At 45.6% G+C, this 26132-nt stretch overlaps 1 protein-coding gene across 6 annotated transcripts in view; it reads right to left on the bottom strand.

Annotated features, from left to right (window-relative positions):
• TNR (tenascin R) overlaps nucleotides 1-26132 on the bottom strand; it is a 428883-nt gene that overhangs the window by 39390 nt on the left and 363361 nt on the right. For all 6 annotated transcript variants that reach the window (XM_045393008.3, XM_045393002.3, XM_005540057.5 and 3 more), the window contains 7 exons: nucleotides 20336-20521; nucleotides 7937-8026; nucleotides 6627-6890; nucleotides 5765-6034; nucleotides 4430-4549; nucleotides 3387-3533; nucleotides 348-467 (listed from right to left, as the gene is read on the bottom strand). In XM_045393008.3, the coding sequence (XP_045248943.2) occupies nucleotides 348-467; nucleotides 3387-3533; nucleotides 4430-4549; nucleotides 5765-6034; nucleotides 6627-6890; nucleotides 7937-8026; nucleotides 20336-20521 (1197 nt within the window). The remainder of the gene's footprint in view (nucleotides 1-347; nucleotides 468-3386; nucleotides 3534-4429; nucleotides 4550-5764; nucleotides 6035-6626; nucleotides 6891-7936; nucleotides 8027-20335; nucleotides 20522-26132) is intronic.

Consider the following 26132-nt stretch of genomic DNA (forward strand, 5'->3'; position numbering starts at 1 on the left):
CCTCCCAAGTAGCTGGGACTACAGGTGTGCGCCACCACTCCTGGCTAATTTTTGTATTTTCAGAAGAGATAGGGTTTCACCATGTTGGCCAGGCTGGTCTTGAACTCCTTACCTCGAGTGATCCATCTGCCTTAGCCTCCCAAAGTGTTGGGATTACAAGTGTGAGCCATGACGCCCAGCCTAGAGTTTGGGGATATCTTGAGGGCTTCATGGTATACCTGAAGTAGGAACATTTCTAATCTGTCCTTTGGATTGAAAAAATGTTTTGTTTATTCACATCATACTGGTCTGTAGCTCCAATTCCCACCATTCCCACCTGCCTGATCTGCAGGCCTGCAGACACCCACCTGCAAAGTGTGTGAGAACAATGACGTAGTTCTCCACCTCACCCACTGGCGCCTTCCACTGCAGCAGGGCTTCTGTTGGAGTGATGTTGGTAGCAGTCAGATCCACAGGGTTGTCCATGGCTGAAACAGGATAGGTTATCAGTTATAAGTAAGAGGAGCTGCAGGATAGAAATGCAGGGAATGATCTCAGAAGTTCCACTCATGGTACACGACTGCTGCTGCACTCTACAAAACAAAGACGTGAGCAGAAACCTCTTCCCTTTCTCCTCTTCTGGTTCCATCAGCCTCTTCCTTTTCTCCCTGCCCCCCTTCTCTCAAGTAACCAGTTCTCCCCTAATTGCCCCCAGCTCTTCCTTTTAATTAATTCGTTAACTTCTTATGTGCAGAATACTGTGCCAAGTACTACAGAGGATTTCAAAGTATGGCTGGAATGAATTTTCAACATTTAAATGTAGATGGAGCAACTAAGAACCCACAGAAATTGTTACAATTTTTTAGTTAATGAGATAATCATACTTCCCAGGCTATTTCACTTTTATAAATGTAAAGGTGTGCCTCGTGGAAAGATCTCTGTTGATGAGCTTCAGGAGGAGTGGTGGCAACTCCATAGGGGCAGGAGTATCCCCAGGACAGAGAACACAGAAGGTCCATCCATGGAATGACCGCATGGGCTCAGTCAGGTTGCCTCAAAAGTGATATCTGATTATTGGATGATTGCTTCACTGCTCACAGGTCTCACTCAGTACTGAGTCCTGGATATTCTTTTTGTTGGATTAAGAGTCAAAAGGATTCTTTCAGGCTTAGTAAGGAGGTCAAAAGGGCCTGTTAGAGGAACAGAGCGTGCTTGTCATAAGATCCTCTTCCTTGTCTAATTTGCCCATGCTCTAAGCCTTTGCTTTATTACTGTGCTTCTCTTCTATCAGGTTAGAATTTATCACAAGTGGATGTTATTACAACAGTTTAGGCATCAGCTCAACCTAAGCGTCATACAATTCACTTCTGAGAACCAAGATCTGCTGTGGATCTTACCCTATTCTCTAATTGAAAGTATTTTTTCACTTGCCTATGTCCTTTATCACAAAGAAACAACCTGGCAAATATTTTCATAATGTTAAAATTTGAATTGTATCCCTAATCTGCATGTTCAAAGAGTTCTTCAAATGCAGCCCTTAGACTACACTTGGCTTGATCTGAGACATGCATGATACCATGAGACAAAATGACACCCTGAAGGAGTACTCACTTCCAAAAGTTGTAAGATCATAGACCTCAACGTAAAACCACAACAAACAAACAACAGCAAAATAAGACATTCTGGGGCAATCTAGTTATTGGAAGTTGCCAAAATAGCTCTGCCTAGACTGGAAGGAGGGCAGTTTGGATGGGCATACCATTGCGGTTGGTGTACCAAATATACCAAATATCTGCTTTAGATATACTAGCTGCTCATGACCCAAGGAATTTTTTTTTTCTTTTGAGAAACAAGGTCTTGCTCTGTCACTCAGGCTGGCGTGCAGTGGCATGATCATGGCTCACTGTAGCCTTGGACTCCTGGATTCAAGCGATCCTCCTGCCTCAGCCTCCCTGGTAGCTGAGACTACAGGTTCATGCATCCGTGCCCTGCTAAAGAAATGAGTTTTTGACTGAAGTTGCTGCTCTCTTTTATCTTGGGGATAGGAGGCTCTTGAAATACATTTTATTTTTTCTCAATGGGAAAAAAGGTTAATCTCTGTAATATGAATTTCTAGGTTCAGGAAGGTGGGATAGAGGCTTCTTTTGGTTTATTGGACCTCACTTCTGGTCAACACTTGTTTATATTTTAATGGTCACAGGTAATTTAATAGATAGGGCAAGACTGAATGGCTGTGTTATCTGTGGTCTTAAGCCTGGAAGGAGACTAGGGAAGATCAGAATATCCTGTGCTGTCTTTAGAGAATAGTTTTTGTGTTTGTGAAGGAATATTTCTTGGCCCATTGCCCTAGAGATGCTGTTTCTGAGCTTCTGAGAACATCTATAAAAGCAGTGAGAAATTCCAAAGTATATTTCCCTCATTTGGGAAATACCATTCTCCAGGGAAATTAAGCAACCGTAGAAAATCCAGGTGTTCTCCTAATGAGGCAAGCTTGATATTTTCCCATGTGCTGTGGGAATGATGGCTTAACTAGGAGGTTTGGTCTAGGGTTTGGGAATAGAAAACTTTGGCTGTGCCTGCTAGTGAGTTCTGCATGGTGTACTTGCTGAGGGACCAGAGACGGAGGAGCAGTGGTGCTACCGAGAGTCCTCCTCAGCCCCATTGTATGGGCTTGTTTTCAAGAGGGAGGCCATGGGATTTGGACTACCCTTCCCCACTTCCCCATATTGCAAGCCAGTCTCTCCCTTGCACCTCCCTTCCTCTGGTCATTATGCAGGAGCTGATGGAGTATGCAGAGGACATCTGGATATGACTAGGGGGCCTGTCAGAGACATGAGTTACATGGTACCCTTGCAGGAAGCCCAGGATGCCCACGGAGCCACATCACCTCCACTGCTTTGGTCCTGGTTGAGGGAGTTATGGCCACTTTGGTGCCTTCTTTCTTCCTGGAGCACAAAGCAAGAGCAAAGGCAGCTTCTTGGTGGTTTCTGGCTATATCTGATGATGAATTTCATGACCCCAATTCCATTACTGGAGTAACAACCCTTTTCTTCTCTGAGGTGAAATTTTCTTATCTGAGTCTTTTACAAAATCAGATGAATGATTCAGATATCTGTTTTAGAATTCACTTCCATCACATGTCTGAAAGGGCACTGTTTATGTTGGAAGTTCCATGAAAATTCCTAACCTAAACCAGCAAGACTTATAGAGGGTAACTCTCTAAACTTTTAGTATTAGAGAGGAGTATTAGGGGAAGAGAAATTGCAAATTGCCCTGCAAGACACAGTGGGTTAGAGGAGCACCCTGAAATGGAGCCTCAGCCTCCAGAACCTTTGTATGAGCCTGAACAACTTCACCCAGATCCTCAGCCAGGGTCCTGACTCGACACAGCAGGGAGACATGCCTACCTGTGTGCACGAGAGTACAGATGCGCTCGCTTTCCTCCCTGCCCCGCACGCTGTTGAGGCTGATTTCGTATTCGGTAGCTGGGTACAGTCTGGTGATGGTGAATTCTGTCACAGTGTTGGGCACCACTGAGCTGTCTAATCGTCCCACTGGAGACGAGAAGAATCTACAGTTAAAATTCAGCAGCCCTCTCATCCAAGCAACCCATGGTACAGTCTATGTCAATAAAGCAGATGGGTGTGAGACTCAGTACTCAGTGGGGAGGGATGCTACATGGTTCATGGACTGGGAATGTTGGAGTGTGAAGAGGCTTTGCACACTGGTCTCATTCCTTCATTTTATGGACTCCTTGGAGCAAAGTAAAATTAGCTACCTATTAAGTGGTTTTCTAACAAGTCGGTCTTCTCTAAGACAATGACATTAAGGCAGTATGGAGGGCACCGATGCAAGGAGCAGTCCCCGCAGTCCAGAGACAGTGTAGTCTAGAAAGCTGTCCTGTGTCCTCACTGGAAGTGAGTGTGCCCTCCACTTCCTTAACAATGCCACATGTACCAGCAAGAACTGGCAGGGTGCAGATGAGGTCTGGGCCAATTTCCTCTGACTTGTAACTTGGCTGGAGTGGCTAAAATGGGACCACATCACTGTGGTTCCCTCCAAGGCTCCATCTGGCTTTGCTGGGTCTTTAGCCATCCCTCTGGATCCTAGTCTTGAACTTCATTCTTGTAGGAAAGTTCATGTGACCCTAGTTCTTGGCAGATTCTTTTGGGCCTCTTTGTTTCTCATGACACTGCCTAGATAATGGTGACCAGTTACCTCTGCTAGGGAAGGGCCTGCTTTCTGGGTGAATGTAATCAAGCCTTTCTCAAGAGGCATTGGTGAGTGCAGGGTTTCTTGGCTGCTCACCAGCCCACTCTCATTCTGATGGAGCATGCCACAGAGAAGAGGAAAAACTCAGGCAGGAGTGGATGTTCTGCGAGATATGCTAATTCTCCCATATTCTTCATTCAAATCCTAGCATCTTTGAGAAGTCAAATCACTTTGTTACCTTGGGTGGGTCGATATGATACTCGGTAGTAATCAAAAGATGCAACAGGAGGGCTCCAGGAGACCATCACTGAGTCCTTGGTCACATTGCTAATTGTGATGTCTTTTGGGGGATCAATTCCTACAAGGACCCAGTGGTTGAGGGAAAAAGACAGAAAGCACAGTGTGAAAAAGAAATTCTCATCCCTGGTTTTATATTGACCAAAAGCCAGTGTTGTCCTAAAGGCAGACAGGATCTTTCTGCATAATAGGGTATCCTTAAAACCATGGTGTTTCAATCAGGTTGGTGTTTCAATTGAAACCTTGCAGGTATGACTAAAGCTATGTCCATGGAGAATATTTTAACAACATGAAGCCAAGCTGGCAAGCTCTGTACCTGTTACCTATCTGCAGGCCAACTAGGAACTTTTTTTAAAATTCATATGTTTTGTTTTGAATTGGGAGAAACATAGGCATTTTCTCTGGGGTAATTTTTTTTTTAATGATAAACCAAATTTTGCTTGTATCTCTTATTCTTTAGCAGTCACCTTTGGTTTCAGTTTTGAAAAACTGCCTATTGACTGTACAGGGATTTCAGAGCACAAGTCCAGAACAAATCCATTTTCCTAAATTGTATTTCATTTATGCTATGGACTTTTTTTTTTTTTTTTTTTTTTTTTTTTTTTTTTTTTTTTTACTGCTAGGGGATCACAGAGTTGATCAGCTGAGTGTTTAATCCACTTGTCCAGTTTGTGAGTTCTTGTTAATAAGTAGGAAACGACCCAAACATACATGTCTTCACCCACATGCACCTCATATTTGAAACTGTATTTGGGAATAATGAGCTGGGATTGATCCAATTCATCTCAGAGTGCCTGTGTTTTCTAAGCAACATCCAAATCAACCCCATTCTCTGAGTGTCAGGTCACTACCTGATTGCATGCTAGTCCCATGTGAGACTAAGGAAGCATCAGTTTACCAGTGACCTTTCCGGGCAGTTAAGAGGTGGCTCTCCAGAATAGGAACAGGTGTCTCTTCACTGTAGAGGGATTCCTGTTGCAGACTAGCTATCTCCAGTGCTTTTTTTTCTAAGCTGGTAGTGGGAGGTGTTTTGGACAAATGCATTCAAACTTTGACCTCCTCAAGACATTGACTTTGTCCCACCTTCCAAATGGGAGTTTCTCATCTAACGTATCTTCTTCAGCACTGGAGGAAGTAGCTGTTTCAGAACAGCTCATAGACTTTCTCTAGGCAGTCCCCTACTCCTTGGGTCTTTCTCTTTTAAAAGTTCATTGATTTGTCAAAGGCTACTGTGAGAACCCCTTTCATCACCTGCTGCCAAGTCCTCCAGCCTCACCTGTGGTGATGGAGCCCACAATGGGCTCAGAGGTCACTGTGCCATGGACTGCCACAAGGTTCACAATATACTCTGTGGCTGGTTGCAGGCCCATCAGGACAGCATGCCTCTTGGTGGCATCCAGGGAGACCTCTGTCATCTCTTCTTCCTCATCCCTGGGGCTGTAGTTCAGAATAAGTCTGTCTGCTGGGGGAGATGGGTCACTCCAAGTGATGTTCACACTGGAGGAGGTCACATGAGAAAAGTGCAGATGAGAAATGGGACGGAAGCCTGCAAAGCAAAGGAGATGGATGGTCCTGAAACATGTGAGATGGGCCGTTGGGCCAGAAGAACTTCCTGGCTAAAGTGATCTGCTATCCTTGTTAACAAGGGCTACACCTTCACCCACTAACCCAGAGATTCCACCTCTTCACTCTCCAGTCCTGTTCACTCCACTTTTTCCAATCCAAATATGGGAAAATGGATTCTGTTAAAATGAGAAATACTTCTGTGAGTTAATCATAATACTGACCCAGAATTGAAAGCCTGTATCCTGGAAGGAATTTTACATGATCCCATGGATTCTCTGTATTCCCTCTGATTTACTGCAGCAGGGAAAGATGGACAGAATCAACTACTATGTCAAGGCCATAGAAAAACCAGACACAAGTTTTCAGGCAAGTAACACTGTTGCTCACCTCTCCCCTTTACTTCCAACCCTTCCCTCTTGATGCATTTATTAGTTTTGCGTCTATCCTTTTCTACCCACCTCTCTTTTCTCCAAAGGAAATGGAACATTGGAAGAGTGAGTTGCCTGGATGAATTTCTCACACTAAGATCCACCGATCCCTGAACCTGGCTGGGATTTCTGCTGCTCTGGTACCTGTGAAAGCATCCACAGTGGACTCCAAGCTCTGCTGCCGACCCCTCTCAGCAGTGATGGAAATGATGTACTCTGCCCCAGGCTCTAGATCTGTCAATGTGTACGAGGTCCTGTCCTTGGGTACAGTGACTTCTGAGGCGATCCCAGAGGATGGGGTAAAGGTAATTCGGTAGTGATCAATGGGTCCACTGGCCTTAGTCCAGATGAGGGAGATGGAGGTCTCGGAGGAGGCTGTCACCATGAGGTCTCGGGGACTGTCAAGTTCTGTGGATTGACATAAATGGCCTATTTTACACATGTTCCCCAGGAGGGCAGTATTTATTGGCCTGCTTTGCCTGCTGACTATAAGCACTAGCTTGTCATTGCTGACACTTATCTCATATTTTGCTAAGCACCTTCCCTCTGAATGATGGCCAGGGGCTTGGCAAACAGATGAACAATCTGCAGAAAGGCATGATGAGCTCTGATACCACTGGATTGCATCCACCTCTGGGACAAAGCTGGCTGCTGATTTTCAAGCTCCCCGTATTCATTTTCTCCCATCCTTTCTCAATAAGCCAATAAGGACAAAATGGTAGCTACCACCAAGTAGGGATATGCCATCCTGGTAACAGAAGGGCACCACCCTCCAACCCTGAGGCTATTTTGACTTGTTCTAACCATAGCCAGGCAGGCAGCTAGATTTGAGGAACTGGAGACCTTTGTCCATGTGGTTCTCTAGAGAGGCTGAACGTTGGGACAAGGACCGGTCTAAAATCCCTAGCCCGGCCCAGGCTGCTAATACCATAGCTGCTGAAATGACTTTGAAATCTACCCAGGATTTGGAAGCAAAACTGATGAATCCAGAGCAACAAGGGTCTCAACTGGACTTTTCTTCTGCCCTCAGATTTAATGGGTTGTTGCAAGTCTAGACAGACCTTCACCCAAGTGGCCTTTGTGAGGGCATCTGTGGTGCATGCAGGGTGAAGATGCCCCATTCTGCCTGCTGTCGGGGTGGTCTAGATAAAAATATGGCCTGCAATGGCATCAATCTATTTAGGATTTTCCACCTCTGCTCTGTACAGCCCTGAGCAGCTCTTCAGACCATGGGGGACCGAGCATAGGTCTATGGGGAAGAGGGTGACTCCATCCTGCATGTCAGAGGTTAGGGAATAGGCATAGGGTAGATGTTGTTTCTAGGCTGACAGTTGTCACCAGAGCCTTGTTCACTGGAAGACATTGCTTTCTGACTAATTTTTGCTGGGACGAGCCTCCATGACTCCTTAGGCTTATAGGCTAACCTGGTCTTCCTCAGCAGTCCTCCTACTCACCAGTCCTGGCATTCATGGTGGCTGGTACGCTTTGTTGTGAGTTCATGATGGCAGATATTCCAACTCCATACTCAGTGCCAGGTACCAGATCTATCAGTGGATGGAGAAACAAACATTATTCTGTGTATGGGGCAGGGCTAGGAAGGCTGAAAGCAGGGAAGAAAATGATCTTAGACTTTTATTCATACCTTGTGTTTAGTCCTGCTTGAATCCTCTCCTAATTTCAACTATTAGGAAATCCCAATTTCACTATTTAGGAATCCAAGTCAATAGGACGAACCAGCCCATGTGGAGCTTGCTTCTTGCAGCGAGGCTCTCTGGGAAGGCAGAGAGGCTGCCTTGTCAGTGACCTTCAGAGGTGTGCTCACCTAAGTATACAAGGACTCCTTGTATGCTTAGCGTCTCAGGTTGGCTTGAACCAGTGAGGGGATTTCTTGCTTAAACTGTGAATTTTGGGAGTATGTAATCAAGAGAGACAGTGTGGACATAGGCCTGTAAAGCATTTCTTGAATGTTATATACAAGGACCAAGTTACTTTTTATAGGAGCTGAGGCCATATGGGGACTCCTGGGTCCATTCTAGGGAGGAACAGTGGATGGATTTTTTTTTTTCTAAGCACAGGGCTGTCAAGTAGGGGAATGCAGAAGTCCTGTTGCTATGAGCTCCCCACCAAGTTCAGTAATTCAGGCCTCAGGGTATCTAAGGTTGTGGATCTAATTTTAGAATAACTTCCAGGGGAGTCCAGGAAGACAGAGGAAATGCAAAAACTGTCTCACTAAAGGGTGTAAGCTTCTCTGAGGAAATTCTTTCGGAGGTTTACCACGAAGGATCCCTGAGAGGCTCCTAGAAGATCTGGAATTCTCTGGGTTCTCTCCTTGCCCTCTTTCACATTTATTTTCAGACTAACCAGTTTGACTGGTGTACTAGTTTCCTATTGCTGCTGTAACACATCACCACAATTTAGTGACTTATAACAATGAAAGTATATTCTTTTACAGTTAGTTCAGGAGGTCTGCAGTCTAAAGTAGTTCAGCAGGGCTGCATTCCTTCTGGACGCTCTAGGAGAAAATCCATTTCCCTGCCTTTTCTAGCTTCTAGAGGCTGCCTGCATTCTTTGGTTCATGGTCTCTTAATCTATCTTCAAAGCCAGCAGCTTGAAACGATCAAATCTGTTTTCTCTCTCTGACCTCTGCTCCTATCATTGCATCTACTTTGACCTCCCTACAACCATCTTATGAAAATCCTTGTGATCATGTTGGACCCACCTGCATAGGACAGTCTAGTCTCTCCTTCTCAAGATCTTTAATTTAATCACACCTGCAAAGTCCTTTTTGCCCTGTAAGGTGGTTATATTCACAGATGCTGGGGATTCTTTGAGGGCTATTTCATCTATTACAACTGGCATCAAACTCATCTTTATCTATTAGGACTGGGATTGTAGAAAAACCCAACAAAGGCAGGGCACGGTGGCTCACGCCTATAATCCCAATACTTTGGGAGACCGAGGTGCGTGGATCACCTGAGGTCAGGAGTTTGAGACCAGCCTGACCAATATGGTGAACACTATCTCTACTAAAATTATAAAAATTAGCCTGGTGTGGTGGTGTGCGTCTGTAGTCCCAGCTACTTGGGAGGTTGAGGCAGGAGAATCACTTGAACCCAGGAGGCGGAGGTTGCACTGAGCCAAGATCACGCCACTGCACTCCAGCCTGGGTGACAGAGTGAGACTCTGTATCAAAAAAACAAAAACAAACAAACAAAAACAAAACAAAACAAAAAAACCCAACAAAATCAAGTGATCACCCTGCCAACCTCTAATGGTCAGTCTGAGTCCTTCCGGTAGGCTCTTTGTGGGACTTTGTGTGGGCTCATGGCTGATTGCAATGGTATTCTGTGTTTATATAACATCTGTGTTTTTCAGAATGGATTGTGTTTTAGAGTCTCATCACAACCTTGGGAGGATGGTGGGATAAGCAGTCTTTTCTCCATCTGCATTAGCTTCCTATGACTACTGTTATAAATGACCACACACAGTGTGGCTTAAAACAGACATGTGTCCTCCCACAGTTCTGAAGTCTAGAAGTCTGAAATCAAAGTGTCTCCAGGACCACGTTTCCTCTGAAGGCTCAAGGAGACTTAGGTTCTGGTGGTTGCCAGCAGTCCCTGGCATTCCTTGGCTTGTAGTTGCGTCGCCCCAGTCTCTGCCTCTGTAGACACATGGCCTTCTCCTTGTGTGTCTGTGTCTTCCCCTCTTCTTATAAACACACCAGTCACATTGAATTTAGGGGCCACCCTAATCCAGTATGACCTCATCTTAACTCTACTGCATCTGTAAAGACCTTATTTCCAAATAAGGTCACACTCATGGGTTTGGGGTGGACATGCATTTTGAGGGGACTGTTATTCAACAGAGTACATCATCTTTTTATAAAAAGAAACTATGGCACGGAGTAAGTCTGTGACCAGCTAGAGATGCCCCGTTGGCTTCTGGTCTCAGAGTTCAGGGCTTTTAGGAGGAATGGGATGTCCTATTACTTCTTCCATCACACTGGCTTCTCAGGGCAGCTGTGATTTCTCTGGAATCCCTGATTTTGATTGGAAATACTTTGAGCAACATTTCTTTAACAAATGGCTTGGCTTGGCCAAGAGAAATGCTGCCTGGCAGCCAGTGGGTTCTTCATCCCCTTCCTCAGTGGGGTTTCGTGCAGTCCATGCAATAAATGTTGCTTAAGCATGGCAGAGCTTACCAGGCCAGTTTCCCTCCCAGGAATGCAGTCCCGAAGCCCTGTCTGGGTAGGCATTCGAATCAGCCCTCTTTCTTTTCTTGAACCAGCTTGCTTTCTTTCCCAACCCTTAAATTCTTTCTTTCTCTAAAGTGGCAACACCAGTGGAGGTAAACTTTGAAGTTTGACAGCCTTTGACGTCTGACATATCTATGTTTATATTCAGTCTCTTCCACCTTTTACCTGTGTAATTTTGATTACTTAACATCTTTGAGCCTCAATTTCTGAAGCATGAGAATAATTAACAGCATCTATATCAGAGGGTCATCATGAGGATTATATGAGTCCAAGTGTTTAAAGTCCAGTGCCTGGATCTTACTGGTAATAGCTAATATTTTATTACTTTGCACAGAGAACTATTCCTGGATTTTGAGTACTTTTTTATTGTGAGTGGTCTCATCAACTACAAAAAGTAACCCAGGCAAGTACAGGCTGTTCCTGGGTACACCTGTTGTTATTGGTTTGCTGGGGCTTAGCCTGTTGGCTCTGTTGGAAACCAGTGATTCAGGGAGTCCAGGTGGCTGTGAGGACCTTGCCCCTGGCTGGGCCGAGTACCTGTCTCTAGATTGAGTGGGTGATTGCAGTACCTCCAGATCCATCTGAAGCACAGATTTATCTCCATCAATATGTTCAGTGAGTCCCAGGTACATCCTTGGTTGCAGAAATGAGATTACCTTTGGGACATAAACTATTTTTATCAGGCAACTGATTGAGACCTTCAATTGCCTATAATGAAGTAGCAATTCTCCAACATAGATGAAGGGTGACAGATCGAGGGAATAAGACAGAAATTATACGCTGCCAAACAGATCTAACATGTAACATTTTCATCCCAGTTTCTTATTTATGAAGCTTAAATGAGATGTTCAATAATTTACAATGGAATCATCTTCTCCCAGAAAACTGCAGAGCAGAATTTAAAGCATTCTCTTCCCAGGTTTTCTGTCTAGAGGATGGAAAAGTGGGACTCGCTTATAGGTTTGTGTCTGCTGCTTTCCTTTGATTTTCAGCAGCTTTCTTCCATGCTACAAGTGAATTGTTGCTCTTTGCCAGCAGGTAAAATATAGTTCTGCTGGAAAAAAAACCACAAGTATCCGAGGCATAGCCAGTGCACCTATATATCAGCACTCTGAGTACTCCTAGGGATTTCTCACTTTTTAAAGACCCCATTGCTCTCTATCAATGCCCCCTTTATCTCTCTATCCAACTCCTGCAAGTGGTAACATATAAATGGCCCTGTTCCCTTTCTTAACAATAGCATGGAAAATTCATCCCATAGGAAATCACTACTCTCCATTCCTTACAGAACTTTCTTTGTTCAGCTTGGAGGTTGTTGCTTTTCTCAACTCTTTCACCTCACACCCATTCTTCTTGGAACCTCTAAAGCATAGTCATCCACTCAGCAAATATTATTAAGGGCCTCCTTTGTGTCAGGCACAAGGTGGTGTGAGCTAAACAAGACATTAGCCTTGCCCTTTTGGGGATGAAAAGGAATCTGTGCTAACAAAGTAAATTAATTACTTAGTGAGCACCCATAATATGCCAAGCATTAAGCTACATGGAAAAGAATAATGACGAAGGGGAGGGAAGAAAAAGAGAAGTAAAAAATTCTTGAGTGTCTGATGGTAAAGAGTTATGCAATTATAACTGCTTCTTAAATATTCACATGTTATTTAATTTCCCTGCAGTGCTACTGATAGGGTATTATAGATAAGCAAACAGGAGCTCCAAGAAGTCTATTCCTTGGCCAAGGTCACACAACTATTACATGATAAAGCTAGGTTTGGGAGACTGAGATGGGCAGATCATGAGGTCAGGAGATCAAGACCATCCTGGATAACACGGTGAAAACCCATCTCTACTAAAAATACAAAAACATTAGCTGGGCGAGGTGGCGGGCACCTGTAGTCCCAGCTACCGGGGAGGCTGAGGCAGGAGAATGGCGTGAACCTGGGAGGCGAAGCTTGCAGTGAGCCGAGATCACGCCACTGTACTCCAGCCTGGGCAACAGAGCGAGATTCCGTCTCAAAAACAAAACAAAACAAAACAAAACTAGGTTTGGAACCCAAGTCCCTTGATATTTTCGGACACATCATAGCATGGTTCCCATCCCTGAGTCTTACAGGCCAGGAGGAGGGAGCAGATTAAGCAAATTGGAAATTGAGAGTGATGTGGTACCTGTTATAGTTTGGATGCTTGTCCCCTCCAAATCTCATGTTGAATTGGCATCCCCAATGTTGGCGGTGGGGCCCAGTGGGAGGTGCTTGGGTCATGGGGGTAGAGCCCTCATGAATGGCTTGGAGCTGTGCTTGAGATAGTGAGTGAGTTCTCGTGAGATCTGGTTGTTTAAAAGTGTGTGGCACCTCCCCCGAGCCCTTGCCCCCTCTGTCATTGTGTGATGCGGGGGCTCGCCTTCTGGCTTTCCCCATGATTGTAAGCTTTCTGAGACCCTCACCAGAAGCAGAGGCTGGCGTCATGTTTCCTGTACACCCTGAAGAACTGCAAGCCAGTCAAACCTCCTTTCTTTATAAATTCCTCAAGTATTCCTTTATAGTGATGCAAATAGACTAATGCAGTACCAAAGCAGGGGCTGCCAACTAAGAGGAAAAGATCAGCAAGGGACTAAGAGGACAGGATCAGCAGGAAGAAGATCAGCATGGGCTGGAATAGGCAGATGAGTCTTTCCAGAGAAGGTATTTGAGTTGAAACTTAAAGCTGGCTAAGATAAGGAAAGATAGAGGGAAGGAAATATGGAATTCTCTAGTGGTCAGAATGGGACATAATGAGCATTCATAGATTAATGAGGGCTGGAGAGGAACAGGAGCTAGCACATTCTCACCTGCAGTGCAAGGACTGTGGTGATAAAGGCAGAATGACTTATTTAGCCCTGTTTTGGAAACCTATTCTTCATGCCTGCTGTTGCTAGCAGGGAAAGTGGTAGGGAGGAGGCCGCCCAAGGAACTGAGATTGCTGTCTCTTGCTAGCAAAAACATGAATAAGATACTTGGGGTCTGCAGGCTTGGTTGAGCTCAAGTGGACATGAGGAAATATGGACTCTTTCCATCTTTAAATCCCTAGGATCATCTACCAAGTGTCTGTGAAGCTCAAGTCTATGAAACTGAGGTTAGGGGTGTGATTGGCCCTAGTGCACTGGGTGCCTTCCTTCGTGGAGAGGGACAAACTGAGGACCCTGTCCCCAAGGAACTTGCAGTCAATCTGCAGTTTTTATAGTGATTATGTTATTATTGTTAATTTTCATATTGGTTTCCTCACTAGACTCTTAGGTCTTTGGGTCAAAGATTTTATTTTTTTCGGTATGTAGTATAGTGAGAAAACATGCATAGAAGCAGCATGGTGGTGGTGGCAGTAGCGGTGGTGGTGGGGAGTGTTGGGGAGACTGTGAAGAGAGGATATCTGGACTGGGTTTTGAAGGACCCATGGACATCTGGTGGCAGGGAGGGCATCCCAGACAAAGGAAACAGGGCATACAAAGGCAGCTCTGGCAAAATAATTCATGAAAACCCAGGGACTAATATAGGGTCCCTCACAGAGAAATTTCCCATCAGTGGAATTTGGAGACCAGAGGTTTCATGGGGGAGATATGCAGAGAGGATCTTTGGAGAGCCCCTGAAATCACACCAGATAGGCACCAATCTACTTTTTAGTTAAATGGAGATCTGAGCTCCCAGCCTCCCCACACTTATCTCTTTGGATAATGACAGGTGCATCTTCAGGGTTCCTGGAATGAGTCAGGCTTTCGAGGCCATTTCCCTGCTTTTTTGGGTGTGCATGATGTTCAAGTCTCAAGAGAAGCAGCCAATTCCATCCTGATTTAAAGGAAGGGACTGGCCTAACAAGCCCATTTTTGATAAGAAAAATAATACTTCTAAGGACTGTTCTCAGATGGAGCTTTCTTATTGCTGGTGGAATTAATGAGAAACACAGCTCGTCAGCCTTGTCCTACAGGAGCATCCCTATTCTGGGTTGTTGCTGTGAACAAGTACTACCTGCTGAGGAAGTGGAAGCTGAAGCTGAAATAGTTTCAGCTTTTCTGAAATAGTTTTCTGGCTTTTCCCCTGAGCCCCTTATCCCCAGCCTTTAAGACAAATAAGGAATAGGCCCTGTATGTCCCAACTCCGTGAGGAAGAGGTACGTGGAAGCCTTTGTCCTTTCTTTCCTCCACTTCTACTTGGGTCTCTGCAGCCCACTCTCCACCTTCCCGCCCCTGGAAGGTGACACCATGTTTGGAGGGTGCCTTACCAAAGTGACCACTTGGGGTCACTGTGACTTCGCCCAAAGGAGGCTGAGTACTGTCTGGCCCAGGCCCCCAGGCCCTGTGCCTGGTCCTTTCCTCCTCAGAAGAGCTGCAGGGTGTTGAAGGTCTGGTGCTGGGTTTGGTGTTTGTGCACTGGCCCATCAGGGAGTGCAGACAGGGTGAGGTGGACATCGAGTGTCATGGTCAGTGCTGACTCGCCAGCTAGACTCCCTCTGGAGTCTCAGATTTCTTCTCCTGCAGACAAGCACATGGCCTGCCAGTGTACCCTGAGGAGCCCACCTTCTCACCACTAGACCCCCATTTGGGCCAGAAACCTTGAAGGCAGCAACTCCCAAAGCATGATCAGGATGTGCTTACAGGTGTCAGCCTAGTGTGTGTGAGTGTGTGTAAGTGTGAGGGTATATGAACTTGTAGTGTGTATTTATGAGTACATGAGCATGTGTGGTGTGTATGACTATGTGAGTGTGTGCGTGTGTGTATGTGCGTGTGAGTGTGTATGTGCTTAAGTGTAAGTGTGAGAGTGTGTAGGTGTGTTTGTGTGTACATGTGTGCATGTGGTGCGTGTGAGTGCATCATGTGTGACTGGCTGTAAGTCTCTGTTTTCTTGCATTCTTATGTTGTATCACATCTGTAGAAACTGTCAAGCTTCTGGATTTCCTAGGCCCTGTTGGCAATTTTTCAGCTTGTCAACTGGAGATCGAGATAGTCCTGGTCCAGGGAGAGGCAGCAGGTTGGCAAGTGCCACCATGAGGCCCACAGGCAGGTGCCCTGTGGAGTGGGTGAGGGGTGCGATAAACAGGCCTTGGATGGTTGTGAGAGCATGATGCTCCTGTGACCACATGGGCCTGGCTCCTTTTGCCTTATTTCCTAGTCATGAGAATCCTCAAGGATCCTAGACTTCTGTTCATGAGGGAAGACCAGGTGAGAGAGTGTGGATGGCTGAGGGCAAGTCCCCTCCCCTACTGCTAAAACACAACCACATGCCTTTTTGATGACAGATTAGAGCAGTCACCTTGTACACAAAGGCCAGAGTAGTGTTTATAATTTGTGTTAGTCCCAGGCAGGGAAGTTGATGTTTTTGGCTAAATTGCAGTCAGCAACTAAAAATCTTCTCACTCCCCCCTCTCTCTCTTTCCCTCCCTCTCTCTACTTGGAGTTTTCTAAATTCTTTCTTTTTGTTGTTGTTGTTGTTGCTGCCCAGAAAGCAGAGTGGTATTGTACCCTGTTACATGGTGCCAGGTTCTAATCTGGCTGGTAAGATGTGTAACACTCAAGCACCCCTTTGGGACTATAGGTATGGTGCACAGGCCAAACAGACACCATACAGGCTAAGTGACTGAGCCTAAAACAGACTTATTAAGGACACAGAAGCCACCAGAGCAGAGAGAAAAAGTCATTGCAGACATTGAGTCTGTTGTTCAGAAGCAAATTCATATCCCAGAAGGAATTCTCTGGACGTTGCCTACAGAGAATAATGGGGGGCGGGGGAATGTTTTGAATTTTGGGCCCCAGCCTGGACTCTGTGTGGCAGAGGGCAACATTTGTAAAGAGGGAGGTCGAGAGGGGGTGCTTGCTGCCAGCCAGCCCTGGGAATGCCTCAGAGACCAGGAGAGTCAGGAAGGGCCTGGATTCCACAGCAAAGAGGAAAATGGTGGACTCAGAGACAAGGGCTCCTGCAGGGAACGGCAAATACAGGTGCCACAGAGCTTTAAGGGTTGAGAGTCAATAGCGAGAGTAAAGGGGGCCTGACGTTGTGCCTGGAAAAGGCCAGGCAGCCATGGCTTCAGGTCTGAGCTTTGTGGGGTTTAATACCAATAAAAAATCACATGGGTGTTGAGTGCTTGCTGTGTGCCAGGCTCCATCTTAAGTACTTGAATAGGGATATATGTATGATTTCGTTTAATCCTCACAACAACCCAATGAGGTAGATAGGATGTCTTTCAGGTGAGAAAACTGAAGTGCAGGAAATTTAAGAAATTTGTTCAAGGATGCACACTTCATGAAGCTGGTCTCACCCCTGGGTGGGGTGACTTCCACAGCTGTGCTCTAAGTGAGTTTCATGGATTTCCTTGAAGCAGGGGTCCTAAAATGCAGGCTTTGGGTTGGTAGTTCTCGGGAGAAGAGGCCTCCAACGTCTCTGGGGGTGATGCCCGGGCTGCTGGTGGCTGCACCACGCTGTGGGAGGCAAGGTTCTAAACCACTAGGCCACCTGGACTAAAGGAGGACATCCTAAACCATCCAGTAGCTCACAGGCCTCCTCATCTCTTTCTTCTTCACCACTGCCATCCACTTACTGAGTAGTTTGTTGTCAGAAGCACCACCTTAAGCTCGTTAAATGTATTGCCTCATGAATGCCTCATGATGGCACTGTGGGGTCGGTGGTATCAGTCCCCTTTAACAGATGAAGAAACAGAGGTTTAGAAAGATTCAATCAACTGTCCCAGATCACACAGTAAGTGGCAAGCCTGGGTACAGAGTCGAAAGTCTAGGCTCTCAGCATATTGCACAGAGCACAGCAATCAAATCAAACTGAGTCTGAACACAGGTGTTGGAGGCTGAAAAACTTAACTTTTTAGGCTCCAACTTGAAGAGTGAGGGAGAAAGCACAATGTTTTAGAGCCAAAGTCAAACTTCTCCCTTTTGTCCTTTTCTCTTTTTTCATGGCTCTCCCTTCTCTTCCCCCAGATGCCTCAGCAGGAGAACCAACAATCCTTGCAACTAGCATCTCAGCGAGTACAGATACACTTGATTTCCTTATGTGCCAATAATCCCTTCTTAAATTATGTTAAGCTATTTGCCTTTATAAATCTCCCCAGCAGTGAGCTCCCTGAGATAATTATGTGTAATATATAAATGTAATGTAATATATATATTTGAAATGTTTTAAGTCAGACTGTAACAAAAAATCAACCTATTTAAGCCCCATACTCAATAATAATTTTCCCATCCCTTCTAGGTCTGTGGCATTTAAATTTGGACTGTCCCTTACATTTTACTTCTTTGGTGGAAGCAGCCATGGAAGGGTAACCTTCTGACTGGTACTCAGAAGGAGTGCGTTTGAATCACAGCCGTGCCCCTTGCTAGCTTTGTGAACTTGGGCAAGTTTTCAAACTCCATGAGCCTCAGTTTCCTCATCTGTAAAATGGGAATACTAACCATACCCACCTCATGAGGTGGTTGTGAAGATTAAAGAAGTTATAACTGTATGAGGGTGCCTGGAATAAGACAGATGATCTGTGAGTGTTGAATCTTCTTTTTTCCCAGTAGAGGGAAATAAGAACTAGGACGTGTCTGGGTTTTCTGTCTCTCTCACGATTTCATGGCGCATCCTCCATCTGAACAGTTAGCCATTGATTTTATATAACTGCTAATTACCAAATTAGCCTGCGGCTCTAGGCAGGGATGGGCTGCACTTAGAATCAGTTCCCTCCTGTATCATTTCAGTTTTTGTGTTTTTTTGGGGGGATTTAGCTTAATTTTTGTGACTGTTTCAAGCTCTCTGCGAGGCCCTATGCCAGCTGGTCTATCCTTTCTCTGCCTAATTCACCCCTGTTAATCCGCTTGGTCAGCATATCTTCCGATCTCCTTGCTGTGCCTTTAGGAGTGTGTCTGTCTGGAAAAGGCATTTATTATATTTACTTTAACTGGCTGTATTTGGCAAGGCGGTCTGGGATTTCAACTTGGGAGGAAAACTGCTTTGATTATACTGCCCTTGTTTACTGTAAGCGCTCTTTGCTGTGTATCCCTTGTCTACCAAGACAGCAAATACTTTTGTAGGAATCCAAGACACAAACTAAACAGAATCTCTGTCTGTGAGCACACTGGCAGCTCCTGGTCCGCGACTGTTCTGCACAGCATCTCCTTCGTCTGAAAACCGCGCCCCCATTTCCCGTCTTCTACCCTTTGGTGAGTTTGGGAAGGGGGTTTTCTTGGATGGGTGAGCCAGAGGCCCCAGGAGTGGTGTTGACTGGGTCTCACACTCCCAGGGGACAGGGAATGCTTCCCAGCCAGGTATCACTGTGACCAAGGACACTGCCTTAGTCCATGCCATCATCATTTCCCTTTGACTCCGGCAACAGCCTCCTAAGCCGTCTTCCTGCCTCTGACCTTGCCCTTCTCTGCACAATCCAGTCATTACATCACCTTACTTAAAATCCCTCAATGACTCTCCATTGCCCTTAAGAATAAACCCAAACTTTTCACAGGGTGCATATGGCATGACTCGGCTCTCATTTTATCAGTGAACTCTTGCAATCCATGCCCAAATCATAGTGAACTTTTGCAGTTTCATTCATTCATTCAGGAAATGCTGAACTCTGAGATTCAATAATGAGCAAAACCAAATATGGTGCAATGTTCACAGAGATTTAGGTTTAGGGTGGAGACTGATAGTCAAACAATCATGCCACACATGTAAAATGATAACCTGAGGAGTGCTAGGAGGTGAGTGGAAACTGGCAAGATGAGGCTGCTGGACAGAATGAACTGACCTCTTCCAGGAACCAAACAGGCTCCCTGAAGTGGGAAGTAACCTGGGAGTGGAAAGGGAAGTCTGCATCGGCTAGATGAAGAGGTTCCTATCAGACAGAGGGAACAGCATTTGCCAGCCCTGTAGCAGGAGGGAAAATGTATTTGAGAAATGGAAAGAAGCAGACTTATGGGCCTGGAGCCCAGAAAACACCAGCGTATGTGGGTGGATGGTGAGTCTGGAGAGGGCAGGGGAAAACCAGGCAGGGCCTGGTGTCCACACTAAGGGTCTGGGCTTATCCTAAGAGCAGTGGGAAGTCCCCGGAATATCTGCATAGTGCAATGGCATAATCAAAAATGTACTTTGAAAAAGTTACTGGAAGGCCAGGTGCGGTAGCTCACACCTGTAATCCCAGCACTTTGGGAAGCCGAGGTGGGTGGATCACCTGAGGTCGGGAGTTTGTGACCAGCTTGACCAACATGGAGAAACCCCATCTCTATTAAAAATACAAAATTAGCCGGCCGTGGTGGCAGATGCCTGTAATCCCAGGTACTTGGGAGGCTGAGGCAGGAGAATTGCTTGAACTCGAGAGGCAGCGGTTGCAATGAGCTGAGATCGTGCCATTGCACTCCAGCCTGGGTGACGGAGAGACTCTGTCTCAAAAAAAAAAAAAAAAAAAAAAAAAGAGATGTTAGTAGCTTAGAACAGGTGATGGCAGTACAATGGACAGTACTAGACATATGTGCTAGGCACTTAGGAGATGAGATCAGTAGGAATTGGCCATGGGTTTGTAAGGTGTGTGGGTTGGGGAGAGAACTGTGAGGGTGTAGACTCAGCAACCAGCATAACCCTAAGAGATAGGTCTTACTCACCTGTCAGGGTGGTCCTGGTGGTTGGACCAATGCCCTTGGGGACCAGTACCTCATGATATTGCTCACCCGCCAGGGTGCTGTATACAACCTTGTACTCCTGAACTTCGGCCTCACTGTTATCCCACTCGAGGTCAAGGCTGGTTGCTGTGCGAGAACCAACTCGCAAGTTCTTGGGGGCATCAATCTCTACAAATAGACAGACATCACCAACATCACACATGATAATGTAATGTACATTTGTGGGGCATCTTGAACTCTGAAAATATCGGTGGTGACAGCCCACACCCCCTGACCCTCTGGCTCACATTTGAGTGAACAACGTGGCTACCCTTAGCTTTTTGGTCTGCCATGACAAATTCCTTGGGCAGGTTAGATACTTGGGAGCTGGAGATCAATACACTTTATGCTTCCCCCATTTCCGTTCAAGAGTTCCAGTGGCGTTCTAGAAACCAGCCAACATCATAAGCTTAAAAACAAAACAAGGGAAACCCCAGTAGGAGAAAATCAGAGCCAGCTCCCAAGTGATGGAGATGGAATAGAATAATATCAAATTTGACTGCTAAACAAAAAGACTGTTGATTTCAAGATTTTGAAGTGTAAGGTGCCTTCCTCTGTGTTTACCTGAATAAACACAGCTATAAAGGTAAGACATATATGGACGATGTGATGTAGCAGAAATAATACAGGCTTTGGAGTCAGACTTCAGTTTGATCCCCAGCTCTGATATCTTTGGTAATGGAACCATGAGCAAGTCTTTTAACTCTGCTTGGCCTTGATGGCCACCTCTGTAAAAGGGACAAATAATACCAACATTTCAGGTTGTTGCATGGATTAGGCAATCCATGGATAGTACACAGCATGATGCCCTGTACAAAAATAGGTGCCCAAGGCCTGAGCTGGCTTCCTGTTGCCTCTGAAGCTTTTCCCGAGTTCCATCAACCCCAATGCTTGTTCTCTGGGGTTGCCACAAAAAGACCACGGGGACACTGCTTTTTTTCTCCCAGGACTGGCTATCTCTTCAAGCTTCTTTGGGCAGAAACAGCATAAACAAATTGCAGTGCAATAATGTGCTGCCCAGAACAACTGTCACTTAAAACATTTAAAATAGTTCTTGCCTTTGACACTTGAATTTAACTTTGGAGTGAACTAGCCATTTGTTCTGGGAAAACCTCGAGTGGACTCTTTTAATTTGCAAATGCAAGGCAAGTTTCCACCAATTGTTCTTGTGGAAGACTGAAATGCCGTGAATCAATCTGAGCACAGAGGCTTCGGAGTGAGAAGTGTTCTGTTTAGCGATGTAAATTGGGTGAATCTTTTAGCAGATTTATGTCTCTGCAGCTTGTTTTCCTGAGAAATGTTTCCTCACTCACTGTACTTTAGCTTGCCAGATACTATGTATTCTTGATGTGTTATGTGTGCTATTTCTCTAGCAGTTGGATGGAGAGAGGAGCTTGGATAGATAGGCATGTGGAGGAACACCTGCCGCTGCATTGTATGCCCCTAAATTTCATGCAGGAGGAGAGGCTGGGCAAAGGGACTGGACTGGGCTTGGGGCGTGCAGCTCAAACTGAACTGGAGCAAAATTAATTTAGGGTTAGGGTTAAGGTTGAGACTTCTACCTAGTGCTCTTCACAACTAAAAACCCAAGCCTTGGAAATGTTAGACTATGCTTTGGGGTTTTCTTTTTTTTTTTTTTTTTTTTTTTTTTTTTGTATTTTTGATCATAGGGGTTGTGGCCTGTGGATTAAGGGGCAGTGTTGTCACTGAAGGGACCAGACACCTCCAATGTCAATGATCCTGAAAGAAGTCAATCCTGAGAATGACGTCTGGAAAGACGATTGTTAGAACTAGGATGAGGTGAAATTGTTTGCTCCCTCTGGCCTTGAAGTGTGACCTCTAGGAGAGAGGGGCCACTGAGGGCACCCCTGTAGGTGGGAGCTGAGCTGTTCTCTGCAACGTCAGTCAGTCAAGAGCAAGGCAAAGCCAGATGTCTAGTGAAGGTCGTGTGGAGAGACTTGAGACTATGGAATAGACATATCTAGTCTCTAAAACATAAATTAGATTAAGTAATTCCCTTGCTTAAAACTTTTCTGTTGCTTCCTGTTACAAACTCCTAATTGTGGCCGGCAGGGCTCTGTGTGATCCAGCCCTGCCTGCTTCTCAGATATCACCATGTACGACTTCTACGCTTATTTGTTGTGCTCCAGCTATATTGCTTTTTTTCTACTCTTGAAACTCATCAAGCTTATTCCTACCTCAGGACCTTTGAACTGGCTTCTGCCTTTGCCTGGAATGTTCTCCAGATCCTCACATGGCTTAGGTCATCTAGGTCTTAGTTAAAACGTCACCTTCTCAGAGAAGCCTTTTCAAACTACTCGATCCAACATGGTCATGCCTCTGTATCATTCATTTCACTTTTCATCATAGTACTCATAATCAAAATAATTTTGGGTGTTTATTTCCTTCTGCCTTGTCCAGTTTCTCCACTGGAATGTAATTCATGTGAACCAGGATCTTGTCTATCTGTTTATTCTGTAGCCTCAGTACCTAGAATAGTTCTTGGCACCTGGTAGGTGTTCGATAAACATACATCAAGTTTTAGAAAAGTCCTGTTAAGTATTTCAGCTGTGGGGCATTGAGAATGCTTGGGGTGAGAAGGTGCAGAAAAAAGGATAGCTTTGAGTGAGGGTGCTGGCCTTGTATGAGCAGGAAGCCCTACTCTGCTCTTTGCAGCCAGATTCTTGGCTGAGGTGCAAGTGCCATCCAGCTTGAAATTGTGAAAGAACTTCCTGAAGAGTCCTAGAGTGGCATCACTGCCAAGCAGGTAGGGGCTTGAACTGTTGGGACTTGGATGTTCCTATTAGTTTCCTAGGACTGCCATAACAAGGCACCACCAACTGGGTATCTTAAATAATAGAAATTATTGTCTCTCCAGGCATGGTGGCTCACACCTATAATCCTAGCACGTTAGGAGGCCGAGGCGGGCAGATCATGAGGTCAGGAGATCGAGACCATCCTGGCTAACATGGTGAAACACCTTCTCTACTAAATATCCAAAAAATTAGCTGGGCGTGGTGGCAGGTGCCTGTAGTCCTAGCTACTTGGGAGGCTGAGGCAGGAGAATCGCTTGAACCTGGGAGGTGGAGTTGCACTGAGCTGAGATCATGCCACTGCACTCCAGACTGGGCAACAAAGTGAGACTCCATCTCAAAAAAAAAAAAAGTTATTGTCTCACAGACTCAAGATCAAGGTGTCAGTAGGGCTGCTTCCTTTTGAGGGTTGTGAGTGAGAATCTGTTGCATGCCTCTCCTAGCTACTAGTGATTTGCTGGTGATCTTTGGCGTTTCTTGGCTTGTGGAAGTATCAAGAATCATTCCGATCTCAGCCCTCATCTTCACCATGGCATTCTTCTTGTGGGCATATCTGTCTCTGGGCCCAAATTTCCCCTTTCTATAAGGACGTAGTCATATTGGATTAGGGCCCACTCTAATGACCTCATTTTAACTTGATTATCTGCAAAAACCCAATATACAAATAAGGTCACATTCACAGGTATGGGGATCAGGACTTCAACGTCTTTTTGTGGAACACAACTCAACCTAAAATAGCAATAAAGAGAAATCTGGGGTATTCAGGTCAAAACAGCAGCCTCTGTTGACCAGATGCCCTGGTGCCTGTGCTTGGAACCTTGAGGGATCTGCTTAAAGAGAAGGCCTCCAGAGGAGAGAAATGGTGCCAGGAGTTCCCTCCTGAGGGCAACTGAAACCAGAGCTGCTGAGGGCAGGGAGGGGTTTTGGAGATTGGCCTCTGGGTTTTCTGCGCTGGCTTCTCTCCAATCACAGGCTGTAGTGTGCTTTGTTCAGGGTTCTTTCCTCTTTCAGAACAGCTCTAAGACCCAAGCAAATATCCTACTCACCATGTAGGAAGCAAATCTCTGCTTTAATTGCCTGTGCAATTAGTGCACTCCTAGTGTCGGAGCCATCACCTGGAAAAGCACTTTGGTTAATTTGAATTTAAGCGGAGCTCTGAAATGACTGAGGGCCTCATCGCGAGGGTCTGGGTACCCTCTCGTCATTTAACTGGCACCTGCCAACCCAGGCCTGGAGAATCTGTCTGCAATGCTGTTTGCATCTCCTCATCCCTTCTTTCCCCTCACCCTCCTCCAGCAGAGGGGAGCATATTTGAGGTGTAGGCTGAGGCTGTATTGAGAAGTCAGCTGCCTCACAGCTGCCAATCCACCAGGCAACCGGAAACAGAAAACCATGTAGCAATGAACTGAAACTCTGGGGGAGCTCCTAGGAGGCAGAATGTAATTGTCTTGATCGGAATTTTCCTGGGCCACCAGCCAATCCTGCTTCCATCTTGTCGACCTGAACATCAAGACTTTGTTTTTCATCACGCTTCTTAAGAGCTCTCCTCTCCTTTTTTGCCGCTTCAAACTCCTTATCAGAGCAGAGCACAAAGAAACCACTTTTCAAACAAAACTATCCTGAAATTAAGAAAAGGATGCAGGACTCGTTGTCCACAGACAATACCACCCCCCTGAGCAAGTGGTATTGTGGAGGTGGGAAATGAGAAGCTGACCTAGAATTAACCAAGAAGGGACATGAACGTCTTTGGTTAAGTGAGGAAACAGAAGGGAAGAGAAATGGACAGAATTTAGTTCATTGTTTCAAGGTGCACATTTGGTCATTTGGGATCCCAAGATATGTTCAGTAAAAATCCCACTGGGCACCCCCTGGGTGAGAGGGTGGCATCTAGCCCAGGAGCTAGAGAGAAAACCTAAAAGAGTATTTTTCAGAATCAAACCTTGCCTTCTCCATTTTATCAGTGTCTGCATTTGCTCCTTTTTAACGGGAAAGCTCTTCCCTGCCCTTGATGTTTCCTAGGCTCTTGTCTCTCTTTTGCTGGAGAAAATGAGCTTACCTAAATGGTGAGTTTTGCAGCAGGACCTGGGCATTGCCCTTCTGTTCTCCTCTCTTGTGGGACAGGCTGTTTCAAGTGTTCAGGCCTCTACTTGTTCCTCCATGCTGTAAGTCCTAACCTGGGTAGTCTCCCAACTTCTGCCATATGGAGAGACTTGCCCAGGTCCACAGTGGCCATCTAGTTTGCAAACCCATCTGGCCATGACGCTAAGTTACATGCTGCAATCTAGGGAACATTTTGGTGTCCATCTGTTTCACTTTTTGCCAATTTATCAATTGATTTTAAACCCAGTGGAGCACAGGGGTGTTATTTATTTATTGAATCTTCTTGAAAACCCTGGACTCATTCCATTCTGTGGCAGACTGTTATGCCACAATCTAAGGTAGAATTCTTGAATTAGTGATTCTTCAACTTTACCCCACCCGAAGATGCTGGTCTTAGATCTTACAGATGTTATCAGTTTTCTTTGATCTCTGGGTCAACTTGGAGTTGGCAGAGATATTATTTGACATGTGACCATCCCAAGGCAAAGAGGGTGAGACTGAGAATCCAGAAGAGAGACACAATCACTAATCTGATCACAGGCCCTTATTTACATAATGAGGGTGCCAGGAAGCCCATCCTTTGGATGGTGCCTGTCCTACTAGCCCACTAGCTGGCCAGACTGATGGGCACTGAGAAAGTCAGGGAGCAAGTCACCCTGAGGTCTGGCCTTTCCCAACTGTTGGCAAAGCTCTAAGAGTCCCAGTGGCCTTGAGAATGTGGGGGTGGGTGGTCACCATAGCAAGGCAGGTTTTACATGGGCTTTATTAACCTCCTATCTGTGGGAATCAGCCTCATATGAGCCTTACTGCCATTACTTACAGGGTGA

The sequence above is a fragment of the Macaca fascicularis genome, chromosome 1, assembly GCF_037993035.2.
Source record: "Macaca fascicularis isolate 582-1 chromosome 1, T2T-MFA8v1.1".
In the NCBI taxonomy this organism is placed as follows: domain Eukaryota; kingdom Metazoa; phylum Chordata; class Mammalia; order Primates; family Cercopithecidae; genus Macaca; species Macaca fascicularis.